Source organism: Ips typographus, linkage group LG1 (assembly GCF_016097725.1).
Source record: "Ips typographus isolate SLU linkage group LG1, UJ_Ityp_2.0, whole genome shotgun sequence".
In the NCBI taxonomy this organism is placed as follows: Eukaryota; Metazoa; Arthropoda; class Insecta; order Coleoptera; family Curculionidae; genus Ips; species Ips typographus.
In genome coordinates this window covers 2,621,713-2,641,509 of record NC_138422.1, presented here as the reverse complement: position 1 = coordinate 2,641,509, position 19,797 = coordinate 2,621,713, and the positions used below count along the sequence as shown (strand labels likewise).

Here is a 19,797-nt window from a genome sequence, read left to right as displayed (position 1 = left end):
ATTGTCGGGACGTATCAACGATGATCGGGCGCCGCGTTTTGCAAATTGTGCGTGCGCATCATCGCCCGCTGCCGCACAAAAAGCGGGCTGGCAGGAATTTTCAAGCATTAATTTTCGGGCGCTTGAAAGTGTATAATCCATGATCTGATGGCTTCTGAAACGATGAGTGTCGGCGATCAATTTTTCGAAGGAGTCGAAAAACTCCTAGAAATTTGGTTTCCCTCTTTGGACGAGCGCGAAACCGCTTCGGACCTACGAAAAATCCCCAGGTTAGTTGATTTTTTTTACGGCCGGTCAGACTGTGACCGGTACGTGGAGTTGTGCAGGCCGATTCCACGTTCTGATCGACCACCGACTCGGAATCAGCTGATCTTCATTTGTTTTATTTTTAAATTCGCCCTCTGGATCGATGTTTGCCGGTTCTAGAACGTTCTTGTAGTCAATTTTTGTTATTTTTTCAGTGATTATTTCCGTAAAAAATGGTTTAGTAAGTTTCATAAATTTTTCCAGGGCCAAATTGGAAGGTCTCCTGCAAATTGTGCGATGTGAAATCATCAGTTCAGTGAAAAATGAACATATCGACGCGTACGTTTTGAGGTAAGTTTCAATTCAAATTTATACTAAAAATTAGCTGTTCCTACTATTTTATACTAAACATAAATAAAAATTGCAAGGGTTAAAGGTCGTAATAATACATATTAGTGCACTTGAGTGATACCTTAATGAGGCAAAACAATAAGAAATGTTTCTGTCAATGATCAATGAAATGGCAATGAGTTTTTTTCTAGTGTTTACATTATTTATGAGAAAATTTATGTTTTGTGCCTATAAATTGTAATTTAAGAGAGAAAAAGAGGATGTTTTCTGTTCATTTTATTCATTTCAACAATAAAAAACCTTTTTTAATTTTGTCAAGGTTTATGGTAGAAACATTCACAAAATCAAATTATTTTTATAGTACAAGTGGTTTATTAATAAATTTCTGTTAAACTACCACAAGTGCTAATTTTACAAATTTTATTCAAAGCTCTGGGCCGCATTCGTTTTCAAGCTCCATTGGGGGAGTAGAGCGTTTTTGACGTCACAATGACGTAATTTGACAGTTGGTCAAATTATGGTTTTCCCAAATTACGTCATCGTGACGTCAAAAAAGCTCTGATCGGCCCTGATCTATCGAAATCTAGTAAGAAATATATAGGGTGTCCCATTTAAAAATATTTTTTATTCTGACTGACTTACTACTAACACTAACATATGAAACACGGAAACATAAACGTAAAGTTAATATTTTAGACCTTATTCAACTTATGATTAGTTGGAATCCGTAAAAGCCGCATTTCTATGTGAAATCTACAGGATGTCCAGATTTAGAGTGTTTTGACAGGAAAACCCCATTTCCCGGCTAGATAGGAAAATACATGTCTAGAGGTCGATTTTTAAGAAAAGATTAATAGCAAAAACCGTATTTTCATATCTTGTCGCTTCGCGGCGCTAGAGGGCGTTTTTCAAATTTTGGCTATTTTGAAAACTCCTCACAACTTTTTTGTTTACTAAAATATCGAACTGAAACACAACAAATTTTAAGGCACTTTTTAGATGTAATTCCAGTGGCGTGCTTGGTTTTTTGTTAATGTCTACCGTTTTACCAAAAAATTACCTAACTTTATTATTTTAAATTGAAATGACTGAAATGATTAAGAAAATGTCCATTTTATGCAGTTTACTACAATGAAAGTATGTCTATAGTTAATCTTAAAAATCACTGAGATATTACACTTTTTTGTTTTTGTTCAAGTTGGCTTTGACCCAGTTTTTGACATCAGCTGTCAAAAGTGACGTTTATTTATTTCTTGTTTCTATGACAATACTTGAATTTTTTAACTTTTGAGTCAAAGTTTCAATTTTTTTTTTCTACATTTTAGTTTTAGTAGTAAAAGTTAGTTTTTTAGTAATTAGTTACTTGAATGTGTGTGAAAATACTGAAAAAGTAATTTGTTATTTGATCTGTTACTCATTATTGCAAGTTAACTTCATGTTTCAGTTATTTTTTAGGAGTAACTATACTAGACATACCTAAATCGTAGTAAATGTTTAAAGTTATATTCACATATGAGTTCCATTTAAAAAATAAGAAAATTATGTCAATTATTGAGAAAACGGAAGGCAGTAGGAAAAATCTAAGTACGCCACTGGAATCAGATCAAAAAAGTGTCTTGTAAATTTGTTTGTTTCACTTCGATATTTTAATAAACAAAAAAATTGTAAAAAGTTTTTAAAAAGGGCAAACTGACAAGATATCGAAATACGGTTTTTGCCATTGTATACTAGTTTCTTCCTATCTAGCCGGAAAATGGGGTTTTCCTGTCAAAACATATTTGTTTACGATAAAATGCCTTTTTTCTTTGATGATTACAAAATAAATTCGTTTATGTTTATGTATTTCTTATGTTATTGTGAAAGAAGCGTCAAACTTGGAAGTGCAGTATTATGTTTTCAAAAATTTATTAATATTTGACCATAAATTTTTTTATTTCGTAGTATAAAGCGAATTTTCATCTATGGTTATAAATCAAATTGCAAAATCCCCGGTCATGAGGCATTTCCAGGTATAAAAAGAGGGATTATTCTTTTGATTAAACCAAAGGGATCCTCTGCAATTTTTATGTTATTGATAAGAAACAAAGGTTTTTAACATAACTATAAAACTTATTTTTTAAACTGTCATAAATAATCAATCATTGAGCTATAAAACGTCTAACCAATTGTCTTAATTTATGGTCGAATTGTATAGAACAAAGTGAAAAATTTTCATATAAAAGGTGTCAATAATTTGTTAACAGATAATATTTTTTCACAAAAAAATATAGTTAATCTATTAATTCTATAACATACAACAGTTTATAAACAGTGGACAGTATTAATTTTTCATTGTGCACTTTCACGTTCCTTTTGTGTGACTGGCTGGTTTCAACAAACTGTTATACAGATATGGAAATTTTAAGATTCTATAGAAAGAACCATTGGAAATCAATGCTCCCAACAAAATCAATCTTAATATTCAAAATATTAATTTTGAATCACACTGTATAAGCCAAACATTATCATAATATTGTTGCCAACAGAGTTGAACTATTATACTGGTAAAATAATTTGAATTTAGAGTTCAGATATTCGAATTTCTGACCTTTTGATTTTGAAATTTTGATCCGAACCGTACGGTCCAGATACGTGTTTTGGAAAAACCGGTTAAAAATTATTAATTAAAATTCTCCAGTAATACAATTTTTCAAGTTTCTAAGTGCGCGGTTACGTAAATATCGCAAATGCGCTATTTATAAAACAGGCCCGATGATCAACTAACTGATCGGTTTTGTATGGGCAAACATAAAGTGAATTTCAAGGTTTAACGGTTCCTTTAAATTAACCATAACAATAATTACAGGAAAGCTTCGCACCACTTCCACTAATCGATTAGAATTTAACTTGTGGTTAAATTTAGCCTGGATATACAAAGTTGCACTTAGAGTCTCATTTTTGGTCCTCTTACTGAGTCTGATGTTTGGTTTGCCGGTACTAACCGGCGTGGACACGTACAGAACAAGCTGAGACTTGTTGGTTTTGTCCGTTATACAGGATGTCCCTAAAATGTACAGAAAAAATACCAGAAAAGTTTGAGGCTGAAGTCTAACCCAACTTAGGTTAGTCCAAAAGTGGATAATGTTGGAGGTACTAGAGTGTCAAAAGTATAATTTAGTTTTAGTTTTTTTTGATTTTGAGACACTCTACCTAAATAAGGTCAAATACCTATACCTGTTAAGAGTTGATTTGTGTATCGGTTTTTATGATATTATTTATACAGTGTGTCTCAAATTAAGAGCTACAGAGTTCTTCAAACATTGTAGTTAAATATTCCTTGTTCAAGATGAATGCAGTGGCCGTTTTGACCAACAAGTCTCGACCTGTTCCATGCCTGATCGACAAATTAATACCTGACCCAAGAAGATGATGAAAAATACATAATGCATACTGGACTAAACCTTCCATCACGCGTCTGTTAGAAACTTTATGTGTGGAGGATAAATTAACATCAAGTTAAATCATAGTGAAGATTAAAACCTTTTTATATGGTTTGAAGGTTACTCTAATTTGGGACACCCTGTATAACAACTGTTTAAGAGTAAAGTAAACCTAAACATTAAGGAAGCTAAGGGGGTGGTCAAAACAACCAATCACCCTGTACATAAATTATGGAATTAATTTGATTAAAATTTAGGAAATTATCAAAAAAATGGGCATGTATTTTAAACGCGATATTTTTGTGACTATATTTTAATGTTAATCAACATTAGGTACTAAAATTTCCGTAATTTTGTAACATTTTTTAATTTCTATAATTCTTGCAATTCTAGTACCTACTAATTTCAGTAATTTTATGTGTATTTGTAATAATATCTGTACTTATGGTCCTGGGCAAAAATGGGAGCGATGCACGTCATCAGTGAGTTTGACGTTTAGAAAATGCATTCGTATTGCTTAGCGATTAGTTGCGACCTGTAGCGCTCTCTTTCTAACACGCGCTTATTAAATGAACGCAATTCTGACACAAACGTGACCTTCTCGATCTCAACGTTTATCGAGTTGTGTGCGTTGTTGCCAGATTGCTAGTTGACCGTTTCCTGTTTTTGTTGTTGATGACTTGACTATAAACTGCTTACAGAAAGAGACAAAAAAAAAACTCAATATTGACTAATATTGTTATTCAAAATTCTCTGTTAAAAATCTGCGTCAACTTCTATACAGGGTGATTCCAAAGTTGGGAATTTCCTTTCACCTGCGAATAGGGCTTCAAAAAAAAGGTTTTTTTTTTCGTTTGAAGCTTTTCTGAAATATGAACAATAACGAAGATACAGGGTGTATACTATCGACATTTTATAATTAATGATATAAAAAAAATCTAGATTGGAGTGCGAATTACAGCTTCACAAGGCTTCAAACCTGGCAACAACGCTGCAAACTCACAAAAAGTGACACAATTTTCGAATTGAAATTTCTCAAAAACTGAAAAAGTTAGAAAATTTGCTTAACCGACATATTGTAACATTTTTCATTCTCTTTCTAATGATATATAAAAAATCCAGGTTGGAGTGCAAATTACAGCTTCACAAGGCTTCAAACCGGGCAACAACGCTGCAAACTCACAAAAAGTGACACAATTTTCGAATTGAAATTTCTCAAAAACTGAAAAAGTTAGAAAATTCGCTTAACCGACATTTTGTAACATTTTTCATCCTCTTTCTAATGATATATAAAAAATCCAGGTTGGAGTGCAAATTACAGCTTCACAAGGCTTCAAACCGGGCAACAACGCTGCAAACTCACAAAAAGTGACACAATTTTCGAATTGAAATTTCTCAAAAACTGAAAAAGTTAGAAAATTCGCTTAACCGACATTTTGTAACATTTTTCATCCTCTTTCTAATGATATATAAAAAATCCAGGTTGGAGTGCAAATTACAGCTTCACAAGGCTTCAAACCTGGCAACAACGCTGGAAACTCACAGAAAGTGACACAATTTTCGAATTGAAATATCTCAAAAACTAAAAAAGTTAAAAAATTCGCTTAACCGACATTTTGTAACACTTTTCATCCTCTTTCTAATGATATATAAAAAATCCAGGTTGGAGTGCAAATTACAGCTTCACAAGGCTTCAAACCTGGCAACAACGCTGGAAACTCACAGAAAGTGACACAATTTTCGAATTGAAATATCTCAAAAACTAAAAAAGTTAGAAAATTCGCTTAACCGACATTTTGTAACATCTTTCATCCTCTTTCTAATGATATATAAAAAATCCAGGTTGGAGTGCAAATTACAGCTTCACAAGGCTTCAAACCGGGCAACAACGCTGCAAACTCACAAAAAGTGACACAATTTTCGAATTGAAATTTCTCAAAAACTGAAAAAGTTAGAAAATTCGCTTAACCGACATTTTGTAACATTTTTCATCCTCTTTCTAATGATATATAAAAAATCTAGATTGGAGTGCAAATTACAGCTTCACAAGGCTTCAAACCTGGCAACACCGCTGCAAACTCACAAAAAGTGACACAATTTTCGAATTGAAATTTCTCAAAAACTGAAAAAGTTAGAAAATTTGCTTAACCGACATATTGTAACATTTTTCATTCTCTTTCTAATGATATATAAAAAATCCAGATTGGAGTGCAAATTACAGCTTCACAAGGCTTCAAACTTAGCAACAACGCTGCAAACTCATAGAAAGTGACACAATTTTCGAATTGAAATTTCTCAAAAACTGAAAAAGTTAGAAAATTAGCTTAACCGACATTTTGTAACATTTTTCATCCTCTTTCTAATGATATATAAAAAATCTAGATTGGAGTGCAAATTACAGCTTCACAAGGCTTCAAACTTAGCAACAACGCTGCAAACTCACAGAAAGTGACACAATTTTCGATTTGAAATATCTCAAAAAATAAAAAAGTTAGAAAATTAAAAAAAAAATTGTTAATGTGTGTTGATAGGAAATAACCTGTCAGTTAGTTAAAATTAAGTTAAAGTTATTTTTTATTTTCGTTTTTTCAGTAAAATTTTGATACCCTGTATCTTCGTTATTGTTCACATTTCAAAAAAAAGTTATTTAACCTTGGACCTTGTTTTTTGAAGCCCTATTTGCAGGTGAAACGAAAGCCCCAACTTTAGAATGTATAAGAAGTGAATAAAAACAAAATTTATGTAAAGTTCGTGTTTTAATGAAAAAACTAAACATCTGGCAACGAGGCGCGTTAAACGTCAATGACGTGCATCGGCCGATGTATTGCCTTCTACTATATGAAGATAATTTTGGCGGATTAGTAATAAGTCAACCCCTCAATGGGGCTAAGGCCATTCTTGACAGTAAATATTTTGAAAACGGGACACTTTTCCTGACTTTTGGCACTATGGACCAAGTTAAAGTCAATTTTTTGGATCACTGTGTAGTCCTGAATATGCACAATCCACTGACCTATAACCATTTTGAACACAGTGTTCTCACTTTTCAAGCTTTCAGGAGGTAAGGGTGATCTACTCTTGTTATGGGTTATGCAATGTTGTTAATAATTTCAGTATTTTAGTTAACTGCACGTGACTGACACGTGTCATAAATTCGCATTATTGCAATAATAATTCTAAAATCGCACAGAACACATCCTTCGACCCATAATAGCAAACGCGCTGGATCAGATTGAGAGGTCAACAGATAGGCTAAGGTTAATAGACTTTAGCAGTAAACAATTCGGTTTCTCTCTCGTTTGAAACTTTTTCCTGGAGCGTGTCATTGGTTGGGCAATTATCTATCAACGACAGACGGGTTTGCTGCTTGATTCAGTCTCAGGGCCAGGGTCGATCGATTATGTAATTCGCGACTAAAAATAACCGACACAATTGGTCTTGCTGTTTTTCTATGTGGTCTCATCACTGTTATCGGTTCAATTAACGCTGATTTGTGGCGGAATAAATGAGGGGAAAAGGCCTATCAGTACAGTTTAAAAATAGTTTGCTCGTAAAGTGGTATCAATGAAAAAAAAACCAAAATGCCAATATAATTTGATTATCTCTCACATGTTTATATTGAAGCAGATCGAAAAGTCTCGAAGTAATGGAGTCAATTGCGGGGGTCATTAAAATCTGCCTAATCCGATAAGTGTGTTTGAAAAATTAGGTCATCATAATTAACCTAACTGACCTGCCTCAAAACCACTGAGTAGCTGTGATATCGACTTTTTTGGGGCAATATTAGATCAATTTAGTAAGATACACAGATAATGTAATCGCAAAAGTAGATAAAAATAATTGCGTTATCTAGTAAAGTCAAGGATGTAAGGAAGCACGCGCTTATAACATTTTTATGATAAATACAAAATATCCCTAAAGCCTGGTTGTACAATAGCGGTTCAAGTCATAAACATAATTATGCCTTTTTATATGGGAGACTAAGGAGTTTAACCACCAGTCGCAGCTTAACTAAACTGACCCTTGTGTAACCTTAGAAAACATTTTTAATATCACAAGTGAAAAGTTTAAATTCTCACTGTGTCCATGATCTTGAAAACGGTTAGAGATATATGATTTTCGTCCATAAAGAAAATTTAAAACTTTAACATTTATACTTGATTCTAGGTTTTATTGGTCCTTTATGTTTGTTTTTTTTGGCTCTGTGTTTTGTCAAATATTATAAAATGTGGAGGGTTTTACGCTATAAAACCTATATGAACCTAAACTGACTGTACCAAGTCTTGTAGTGTTTTTTCAGGTTATTGGATAGAGGATCCCAAAAATTTGCTTAAAACTGTCATTTTCTCACTCCAAGTGGGTTTTGCTCCTCACTGTTCTTTCCTCCACTGTTCAACCGCCTGACAGTTTATACTTTGACACCACTTTTCTCCCTGACTACCTGATTTTGTAAGGATTTTTATGTTGCCAGACAGGGAATTTAATGAAGATTCCAAAAATGTGCTTAAAAACATGATTCGGTTACTCCAAGTGGGTTTTGCAGGTGATTTTCTCCCTGACTGTCCTTTAAACCGTGTTCAAATTTCAGATCACAATTTTACTGATTTGTAAAATTTGTTGCACCAAACTAGTGTTTCTTAAATAACTCAAAAACAGTGAAAGTAAGACTAAAAAATAAGTTTGCAGTTGCAGACCAAAATAAGAATGGTGGTAACTATTTTACGGTCCTTTTAAGTGGTTGAACCACCCTGAACTCTAAAAAATAACCGAGTTACAGGGTGTTCAAATTTCAAACCACAACTTCAATTGATTTGAAAATTTGTTGCATCAAACCAGTTTTTCTTTAATAATTCGAAAGCAGTGAAAGTTACGAAAAATTAGCAAGAGACCAAAAATTTTCCTAATCAACTCCTTAACTCTGCCCTGTAAATTTGAGAATCGTTTTCCTCCAGTATACAGAGTCTAAATCTCTCTCTATCTCTCTAAATACGACCAATACCGATCTTGTGTTATTTGGTCACCCAGTACCTTCACTTTTACCAAATGTTTTCCTGATGGGATCTTCGAAAATGACAACTGTATGATCTACAAAATAAAACAAATTTTTCTCTGTGGCTATTTAATCAAACCATAAAATCCCTAGTTGCCAGCGTTGTCAAATGTTTTAAATTGATCATAGAGGTGTAAAATGTCACATATAGCATAACAAGTACATACAGGTGTGGTGAATCCAAAAGCGACCATAGGAAAACCGTGTAACGGACAGAGAAACGTAGATAATTGCATGCGCGGGAGAAAGACAGAAAACGAAAAAAATATCAAGTAGGCTATATTTTTAGAGCGCGGTTGCCAAACGCCTTAAGTATTCAATACCCTCGACAAACTTACTTACGGCGTTTGGCAACAGCGCGCTAAAAATATGGCCTACTTGATATTTTTTCGTTTTCTGTCTTTCTCCCGCGCATGCAATTACCTACGTTTCTCTGTCCGTTACACGGTTTTCCTATGGTCGCTTTTGGATTTACCACACCAGTATAATAATACCAAATGTATTTTGAATTATTTTTTTCACAAAAAACTGATGGTTAATCTATTAACTGGGTAACAAAAACAACACTAGGCAATAGGGCTAAACGTTTTGCGTCGTACGTGTAATTTTTTGTGCAATTTCTACAAAACGAAAATCGTTTCAAATAAATTTCCTTCGAGTTTTTATAGTTTGTTTATTTGTGTAGGTTTGAATCAATAGAATTGTGGGAAAATCATTACCGTGGCATATTTTGGCAAAAACCGATGTTCTTTACGCCCACTCGACCTGTGAAAATCACCCATAAAGTTGGTGAACTAAAATTAAACTCGACGCAGGCTTTACAGTAAGTCTGCTAGGTCAGTTCCTCTCCTGAATAATTTTGCATTAAAACACCTCTAAAGCCGCCTCTTTAAACGGTTGGAAAGGAGATAAATTGCGATGCAGGTTTGCCACTATTGATTTTCTCCAAACCAAGGACAAAAGGTGACATTTGAACAGGAATTCGCTGGCTAACGTGTCCTAATTTTCTTTCAATGTAATGATGAGGATTTTGAGAGGTCAAGGACTTTTAAAGCGTACATCCGTCTATCAAACGTTAAACTTGATTCAAAAAGTCAATGATTAAAGGTTTTGCGATAACATTTTCGAAAAACAAATTTTTCTACATACTTGGTCACTATGAGCTGATAACCTTTGGACTTTAGTAGTCACGAATCGTGTAAACAGACTATGGTGGCGATGACACGTTAAGATAGTGAATCATTCACTTAGGGTCAATTTTATAAGGTTGGGTCAACCCCAAACTCGGTGATAACTCAAAAAATTGTTTCAGCGAAAGTTCAATGTTCGTGTCCAAGAGGCGGTTCATCCTCAAGACCTGCGGCACCACCACCCCTTTGCTGTGTCTGAAACCGTTTTTGCTGCTTGCCGAACAATACGCCGGTTTCACCGAGGTGGAGGACCTGTTTTATTCCAGGAAAAATTATAAAAGGCCCGACCTGCAAGTGGCACCTCATCAAGATTTTGACCAGGAGGTTTGATAATAGACAATTTTTTTGGTTAATTTAGTAATTTAAAAAATCTTCAGGTGGCTCTGTTGGACTCCATCTTTCCTGATGGTGCCGCATATTGTCTGGGGGCGCTAAATCGAGACTGTTGGTATTTGTACACTTTAAACCCTCTACCCCAATGCCATCGTCAGAGACTTTCAGCGCCCGACGACCAGACTTTGGAGATCTTAATGACCGATTTGGATCCCGAAATTATGTCAATTTTTACCAAAGAAGAATGTCTTAACGCCACCGAGGCTACCAAAGTAAGTTATTAAACGAACAAACATTATTATGATTGTAATATTATTCCGATTAGAAGGATTACGCACTATTACTGCTGTATTAATCAATCTATTTTTGAACACTGCATTGACAATAATTGTTCCGCATTAGCAATGTGGAATGTCTGCTTTAATGTGCGCTTAAACAATAGATGTAGTAGTTTAATGACATCGCTTATGTTTGCTTCTGATTGGATTAATAGCGTCAATTGTTTGTAGGGTTTTATTGTACTAGATTGTTGTTGATATTGGTATTAATTGTTTTATTGCAGAAGGCCGGGATTGACAAAATTATTCCCAACATGACAATTGACGACTTTCTCTTCGAGCCTTGTGGCTATTCCATGAATGGAATTTCAAAGAATGTAAGTTTAGTTCTGTTCATTTTTAATTTTCCATTTTCCATTACTGAAGACTAATTAAGTTGTTCATTTGATGGATACTATTACTACTGATGTAAATACTGTTTCTTTCCATGTTATTCGATCATCAAGAAATCAATTTTATCAGTGTAACAAAATATTTGTTTACAACAAGTATTCTGGTGCATTGTTGAAAAATGTCGCGCGTCACCAATATGACTTTCGTGATCTCAAAAAATTAAGACAGGTAAACCGACACTTCAAATTTTCTCATTTTGGAGTGTCATAGCTCCAAAATTCATATATTTGGCAACCCTCCATTCGTTACACGGTGTCCATTTTGTCAAACTACTTAAAAACAGTTGATTTAATAATTTTATAACTTTTTTGGACGCCGCTCATACATAGACTTATTGTGACGTCGAAGACGTAAGTATCCTACACACAAATTGAAAAACACTTTATAAACTTGATCAATGTCATTTTCTTTCTATGTTAATGTGCAGATAACGGTGTAATATAACAGGTAATCGATGTTTTCACTTTTCGATTCGTGTGGTTTTTTTACGCAAATAAGAGGGCGTAAAAATGGTAATAAATTATTTTTTCAATTAAAAATTATTGTTTGTTTTAGTGTGCTTTGTTTCAAAATTACGAGGAATCCCATATTGGTGTGCAATATCTAAATAATTACAATAGAAATAATACAAGTAATAAAAAGGTTGTGACGTATATTGTAATTATTAATAACAAAAACATTCCAGTTGAAATAAATTAAAGTGGAATTTGTGCTTGTTGCCAGGGCTGCTACATGACAATCCACATAACACCGGAGCCGGACTTTTCCTACGTCAGCTTTGAGACTAACGCCCCTATCAACAACTACAAAGAGGTGATTAGCAAGGTCCTGGAGGTATTCCATCCGGGCAAAGTCACCGTCACCGTCTTCACAAACCAGGTAAGTGCTTTTAAGAAGGTAGTTTCAGTTGCCATGTTAATTTCGCAAAATTCTTATTTTATACGCCATTTGGTATAATAACCTAACTTTCTAATTGTTTGAGTTTTTGCATCTGCTTTGAGACAACATAGAGCTAGGGAATGACTTTCTCAGTTATTTCTGTTTTGGCGAAAAGAGTTATTGGAAAAGTTAAGACACTTCTGAGCTCAGATTGTCAGTAACATTTAGAAGTTTATGGAACTTTCAAAATGGTCTTAGAGGCCTCTGGCACTTTTATAATGGCCCTATTCTGCCAAATTAGATAAGGGATGTGACGCAACAGTCAGAAGTCACTGAACAGAGCTTACGATTAAAAGTCAAAACTAATATAATTGTGTAAACATTACAGAATGAGATGACATGTCACATTAATTGTCAAATAGGTTATTTGATTAATGCTGCCAACTTAGTGCTATAATACAGGGTGGTCCAGTTTTAAATGTCAATAATTCACCAATCCATAGCCAATTAAAAAATAAGTTGACATTCATTATGTCATTTTCCTGAAAAGTGCTTCCTAAGGAAAAAACAGCCCTTCAAATTTCTGTTTAAAAAATTGTTTTTTTTTTGTCATAACTGTCAAACCGTTGCGTTGGAGCAATATTGATCAAATTTGGAACAAGCACTTTATTACACGTTATTACAGTCAAAGACCCAAAACTAACCCAACCCAACTTAAAAATCGTCTTGGAAACGGAAAATTCACTTAAGAAGTTTAAAAAATATTATTGTAGCCAGTTTTCATAGTTTCCAGACAAACTAAAAGACTTTAGTATTGAAAATTGAATTAGAAAAGATAAAAATTTCAGAAGCTTAAAAATTGTGTTGGTAACTTGACTTGTAGACGTAAAAACTACTTTTTCAAGAATTTGTTACTACAAATTCATACATTTAAACCTTAAAAATTGACTTGAACCCCAAAATGTGACTGAACTAATGAAAAGTGACATCAGAAGCTTAAAATTTGCATTTGAAGTAAGTTTTCATAATTTGAAGACAAATTTCAATATTTTAGTCTTGAAAATAGTCTTAGATGCAGGACATTAACATTAGATTCATGAAAATTGTCTTGAAAACGAACTTTTCGTGTTTTTTACTTTGCTTTTCATTTTCTTCGAATTCTGGACTATTTTTAGTGCTTCAAAACTGCTTTCAGCTTGGAAAATCGAGTTTCAAGACTATCTTCACCAAGTTATTGACATAGCAAACTTAAAAAACAATTTTTACGTTCTTCATAGACTTAAAATAGCATTCCAAGCTTTGTCACTATTAAATCCACTTCTAGACACCTCAGTGCTAAAAATTCGGGTATTTCTTAATAAACTAGACTGTTTTTAGTGTTTTAAGGCTGTTTTCAGTGCCTCAAATCGAGTTTCAAGACTATCTTTACAAAGTTTTTGACTTATCAGGCCTAAAAGCCAATTTGTCCACTGACCATAATCTTGAAAATGTTATTTCAAGCTTCTTCACTATTAAATTGACTTCTACACTCATAGGTGCAATAAATTGTAGCATCTCTAAGAAATTCAGACGGTTTTTAGTGCTTTTTAAGACTGAAAAATCGAGTTTAAGACTATTTCCAAAAGTCAAGTTTCTTCAGTAATAAAAGTAAAAAGTTTTGGTACCAAATGCTACAATAATAGTCTTGAGAACTAATTTTCAGAAATAAAATGTCCGAAAATTTAATTTACTTCTAGACTTGTTGTCCAGTCCAGAAAATTGAGTTGTACACCAATTAAAAGTCTTGAAAATATACTTTTGGACTCTTTAGTCCTAGTAAAGTCAGTTCTAGCATTAAAAGTCAACTTTTATATTATTTTTAGTAGTAAAAAATGAGTTTCATGCACAATACAATCTTTGTCTTGATTTCCGGACTTTTTTTAGTTCTTGAATGCCAGTTTCAGACACTCAATCAGGATGGCAGTCTGAGAAAGCGAATCATAAGACCATTCTTAGTAGTAAAAAGCCAGTTTTTAGACTATTCAGTACAAATTTGGATTTTCACAAGTCTTGAATGTTGAATGAATTTTTTAAATTGAAATTTGGAGGACTGTATCTTCCTTAGGAAACGTTTTTCAGAAAAATGACACAATGCAAGTCAACTTATTTTTTGATTGGCTATCGAATGATGAATTATTGACACTTAAAACTGGACCACCCTGTATAAGATAAGAACAGATTCTGATACTAACCCCTTAATTGTGGTTGTTTTGAAGAGTATTTATGATTTACTTTTCCAGTTGTCTTCTACCAAGGATGCATCCAAAGAAATTCTTTGTCTTAACCAACTGAACAATAAATGGAACAGAAGGGACGTGCAACAGATCAACTTTAAAAACTACGATCTGATCTACGCCTTCTACACCACTTTCCCCAGCTGAGGGTGTCGGGACAAGTCGCGTCTAAACGCGGCTCTCCCCCTCCCCCCGTCATTACCCACACTTCCTCACTCCTCCAAAACCTTCCACAAATCCATGGCCAGTTTCTACGCAAAGTTGGGCACTCACGTCGTTTTCGACAAATCACTCTTGGACTTTTACCACGCCTTTCTCAAAAGTCTGCGCAAACGTAAAATCAAGTTTGTGTCCAAAGACTTTTTCTGCTCCAGCTCCAAGGACGAGACGCCCAACATGCGCAGATTCCGCGAAACCTTCGGTCCCTTTTCCTTCTTTTTCATCTATTTCACCCTCTTTTCGCCTGTGTTCACCTTCACCGATTTCGAATCGCCTCTGGTGATGTTCTCATGGTGGCGTAACAAAATCTCGTGAGACTCGGCCTCCGATACCGCTTAAGTAGATTTCGGCATAGTGGCCCCGTTTTCCTTTAACCTATGAGGGTTAGGCAGACGATCGTATTTTATGCGCACTGTGTTGCCAAGTATACTTAGGTGGGTTATTCTGACTTTCCCCTTTTTTATGTTTTTTTTTCACGTTTTTTTTAGTAACAAATTAATATCAAAGTCGGCGCACGTCATTAGGGCGTTTTTGCTGCTTAGGGTATGGTGTCGGGTGTCCCATTTGGACGGGACATCAATTTCTAGGGTCTAGTGACCAAAACTGTCTAAAGCACAGTATGGGAAATTGTTAAGATTTTCTTAAGGGTGACTGACATTCAAGAGATTAAAATTACACTAAAAATGTATTCATCATAGTCAAATGCAACGAGGATAATTAATTTTTTCGGCCATTTTTTATGTATCAACAAGATAATAACTAAGACAGGAAATTAATTTGAGAGGGTTTTATCATATTACTTAATAGACACTTCTGTACCTAATAAGAAAATCTGAAACAATTACAAAAAACTACTGGCGGTACGCCCGGTATCTTAGGAAAAAAACAAACGATCCCGAAACTATCGGACTCTTTTTCTGTAATATTTTAGAGGCCTTTAGAGACGACATAAATGTACAAAACCAAAGAAAAAACAAGAGTTGTAGTTAGGTTTTTTTACAGCGTCAGGGTTGGCAAAGGTCCACAAATCGCTGTAAAAATTTATAGAAAAATGTAGAGACGACCGCTATTTTGGAGGATTAATATACATATAGGAATACAGTATAAGTTATTTAGGAAGATTTTATCATATTTACGATGTGTTTACCTTATTACACTGTTGGAAATTAAAACTTTCCGATCGCTAGTTCACATTTTCCACTCGTATTGCCTGAATTTCTGTTTTAGTCAGGTTAGGAAAAGTAAAATTTTAGTGTAAAATCTTTTAATTTAGAATTATTTTAATTATTATAGACTTTTAGTGGGGGTTTTATCTGGTAGGGACGTAATATAAGTTTAGTTTAAATAAAAGACCATATCTTATTGTCTGTTAAAACATATCCAAATGTTAATAAAAGTAGACTAGAAAAAGGTGCTGTTTGATTGCTTTTATCAAAGCAATTCTCGTTTTTTATTTAATCACCTTTCAAATCATTGAAAATTTATTATAAATTGGTCTCCACGTCAACCGGGACAGGGAATTTTTTGAAGTGGTTTTGACTGTCATGGGGCTTAGTTTATTGGCTGACGAAAAATAACATTACAATGTACAGGACGTCGGTTGTATTTAGAAAGTGAAAATGATTGAAGAAAAAGGTTGTAACCAGAAATTGTATGTAAAAAAACAAAAATTACTCAAAATTTGGAGTTTTTTGAGAGTTTGGAAAATACCAACGTAGACCTCAAAAAAAGAAAGATAGGAATATGCAAACTTACTTACTTTTATCTTCAATCTTAGTCTTTTTTCCAGAAACTATCTAAAAAAATGTGCTTGGTCCCTCTAAACGTGGCAATTCATTTGAAGAAGTTTTAACAAAAATATAAATGTTTCAAATAATATTAGGGGACATACTCCTAACTTAAAATGACAAATCAAAGCTGCTGTTATAGCTTAATTCGAGATTGGCCACTGCAATGTCGTCGTTTTCGTATATAAATCGATATTTCCTCAGACAAGGGACGTTAATTGAGAAACGTCCCAAGACATTGACCTAATCAACAATTTCTTTATGTTAAAACAAAACAAAGTTTTTCCCGTCAGCCAACAGCCAATAAACCGAGCACCACAACAGTCAAAACCCAATCAAAAATAGCGAGGTTTTAAAAATGACCCAAAAAACACACTGTGTCAGTATAGTTAAAAATAAATAATACTTAAAAAATACTGAAACAACTATACCTACAAATTGTACTGTAATCGACTATACTACGTTCTCTGAGTACTAAACTCACGCAACTCCAAACTCGTCCTTAACCCACGGATACTTCTTGGGACACTCGTTGCACGTCTGCATCTCCACTTCCTCTTTAAGCGTTCTGCTGATCAAATGGCACGTGTTGGGTTCTTGACAAGCCACTTCCTGGCCCACTTTCACGTTTCGTCTACAATCCCAAGGCTTAAATTTCAACAGTTTCTTTAACGGGGTTGGACGTTGCATCCACTCGATCGCCTGTGAATTGGTCACGAACCAGACGTCCGGCTTGGTAAGCACCTGACCTAAAAACTCCTACAGATTTGTCAGTCGCTTTTAGACTGCTTTTAAGACATTGTTGACTACCTGGAAAGCTGTAAAGTAGTCGCTGTTTTCGAACCAGGCGGCTTGTAAATGAATGCCAAACGGTGCTCGATTAGTAGAATAGTGTCGGTTAAAGTTCCTCATTAAAGTATCGAAAATATCCCGACCCGATAAGTTTGAAGGACAAGAGTCCAGGGTGGCGCAACTAATTTCAAGCGCTTCCAATTGGTTGATTACCATCTGCCATAGTCCTGGATATGGCCTGGTCGGGCAGTTTTGTCTGAAACCTTTTACCGAAGACACTTTATCACTATTTTTGAACCATTTCAATCATCTTACATTTATGGGGTGGTTTAAAGTCCAGAGTGTAAGGCCATAAAGGGACGTAAGAAAACGGTGCCACCATCGAACTATCAAACTGGAAACCAAACTCCTTCATCATCAAATACTGCCGATTCCAGCCAATACGGAGAAAAGGCACTCTCAAACCTCGCAATTCGTTCAAACGAATATTGGAAAACTTGTGAAGGATGTTGGCTTGGCCCACCATTTCGTTGAACCAGTCCTCCACTGTGGCGTTTTGCGACCACCATTCTTCGGGTGCCCGATGCCTGGAACCAGTCAATTTTTACATGAATTTAGAGTGAAACTTAGGAAATGCATACGTGATTGAGTGGGGAGCGATTTCGTGTCCGTGATTCCACAATCTTTGGGTAAGATAGTAATTGTTGTACTGGTGGTGGACGAAAAAAGTGGCTGTTATAGGACAGTTGTTAGGGTTGACGTATTTGCCGGAGAACAGTCTACTGTAAAAATCAATGTTGTCGTCGTTGATAGCGTCTTCAAAAGTGATCAAAACCATTTGAGGCACTTCATTGGGTGGAAGTTTTCCCGGAATTTCAGTTCCTAAGGTAAAATCGCTCATTAAGTAACTCAAAGTGAGTTGTAATGAAGTTTTTATGTCAAAACACTTCTGACACCCTGTACATTACAAACAAACTGAATTTGAAGTATTCCAAATTTATTATTTAAATTACCGTTTCGAGAACAAAAACATGATGGTAATTGGCATCTGCTGGGATCACAGGCTGTGGCCTGCCAAGGGTCGTTTTTGGGGTCGCATCGATATTCGTCGCTACCATCGGGACAATCTTCAGACCCATCGCAGAAATACTCTCTAAAAATGCACGTTTTCTGATCCGCGCATTTTTGCTCTTTCGAACTTGGACAAGCTTCCGGTTCATGATCACTGGACAATCTCGATATCGAAGATTCTGAAAAAAAAACATTAGAAGAAAGTCGGTCGAAGACATAAAATTGCGCAAACGTGAGCAGATCATAAACAAAGACTTCCTGTAATTGAATCCTGAAAACACCGTAATTACCCTAAAGACGATCTTTGCGAGATTATACATTTTTCTCATTGACCTCATTTTTTTGGTGGTGTTGGTTACGTGCAGCAGTCAGTGGTGCGTGTCAACACATTATAAGCTAGAGAACATCTTAATTGTTGATGACTTACCAGTAACTTTATCGCAGTTGAACACTTTTTCCTGAACTTCGCAAGTTTGTTTGTCAACATCAAACACCAGCGCTGTGGAACACTTAAAGTTAAATACCTCACCGTCGAGGCAAAGATAATACTTTGAGCATTGCTCCGGGTTCCACAAGTCTCTAACGTTCGGTGCCGGGTTCCGGTAAAATCGGCCGGACTCGATGCATTTCACTTCTTTAGTCTCTGCAAAAAATATGTCAATTCACCATAATAACAAACTTGTGTGTAGGCATTTGCAATCAATAGTTATGCAACAACAGGTGTTTGTAATGGAAAATGCGGTTTAGTCCTTCTTTGGTCGCCACCAAAATTGCATAATCTTTGATGATAGTTTTGTATTATTAACACTACTAACAGAGTAATTTGCGTTTACTTGACCTTACTCGTGTAATTTTTATAATTAACGCGCATTTATAATACTGGCAAATAGTTTATAAATCGATGACACGTTCGATTTGCATATATAAAAAAGTGAAATTAACTTTAGTGTGTATAAAATTCCATTAGCAGATGACCGTTGTTATCAAACTTGGACACTTTTACTTGCGATTTATTACAGTACGTAAATGGAAAATTGACTTTCTCCGGCCTACCTGTAATTTAAAAATTTTTAAGTGACTTACCAATGACATCAAAAGAAATAAGACGCGACACCACCAACAACCAAAACAATAGCGACATTTTTGCGGTACTTCTTTCGTTGTCCATATCACTTTTTGCCGACTACCATGGTACCAATGGTACTAAACGAACGCCGACCGCATCTCTTCAAGTCCATGTGTGTGTATGCGCGACCGCAAATTATCTGTTTTCTTTATTGTAAACTTTCTCAATCACCATCATTGGGAAAAGCGACACAAAAGTGTATAAAATGATATCACTGGGAGAGACGTTTGTTGTCTACTGTGGTAAATAAGTAAGCGGCAGGAAAATTAATCTGTTTTACTGTTTTAGAATGTGTTTTGAATTACTATAGATAGTACATAAACAGAGAGA

The 19,797-nt window shown here is 34.9% G+C and overlaps 2 protein-coding genes and 1 long non-coding RNA gene across 4 annotated transcripts; 2 read left to right on the top strand and 1 right to left on the bottom strand.

The window, feature by feature from the left end:
- Positions 1-111: 111 nt before the first annotated feature.
- Positions 112-16,101, top strand: SamDC (S-adenosylmethionine decarboxylase). 2 transcript variants are annotated; one of them, XM_081992319.1, is made up of 8 exons: positions 112-269; positions 511-597; positions 10,379-10,580; positions 10,634-10,861; positions 11,152-11,244; positions 11,650-11,670; positions 12,044-12,199; positions 14,479-16,101. In XM_081992319.1, the coding sequence occupies exons 1-8, from the start codon at positions 148-150 to the stop codon at positions 14,617-14,619; spliced, it is 1,050 nt and encodes a 349-aa protein (XP_081848445.1). In that variant the 5' UTR covers positions 112-147; the 3' UTR covers positions 14,620-16,101. The 2 variants fall into 2 exon arrangements, with proteins under 2 accessions (XP_081848445.1, XP_081848454.1); XM_081992328.1 differs by lacking the exon at positions 11,650-11,670 and having other exon boundaries at positions 113-269.
- LOC145738003 (uncharacterized) lies at positions 3,472-4,130 on the top strand. The gene is made up of 2 exons (XR_014180547.1): positions 3,472-3,698; positions 3,923-4,130. It is a non-coding gene; the product is annotated as an uncharacterized LOC145738003 (long non-coding RNA).
- Positions 16,102-16,103: 2 nt separating the features above from the next.
- ChLD3 (Chitin and LDLR binding deacetylase 3) lies at positions 16,104-19,682 on the bottom strand. Its single transcript, XM_081992075.1, has 7 exons — positions 19,425-19,682; positions 18,769-18,984; positions 18,284-18,520; positions 17,912-18,152; positions 17,586-17,857; positions 17,289-17,533; positions 16,104-17,237 (listed from the first exon to the last, which is right to left on the bottom strand). The coding sequence occupies exons 1-7, from the start codon at positions 19,507-19,509 to the stop codon at positions 16,959-16,961; spliced, it is 1,575 nt and encodes a 524-aa protein (XP_081848201.1). The 5' UTR covers positions 19,510-19,682; the 3' UTR covers positions 16,104-16,958.
- Positions 19,683-19,797: the final 115 nt, after the last annotated feature.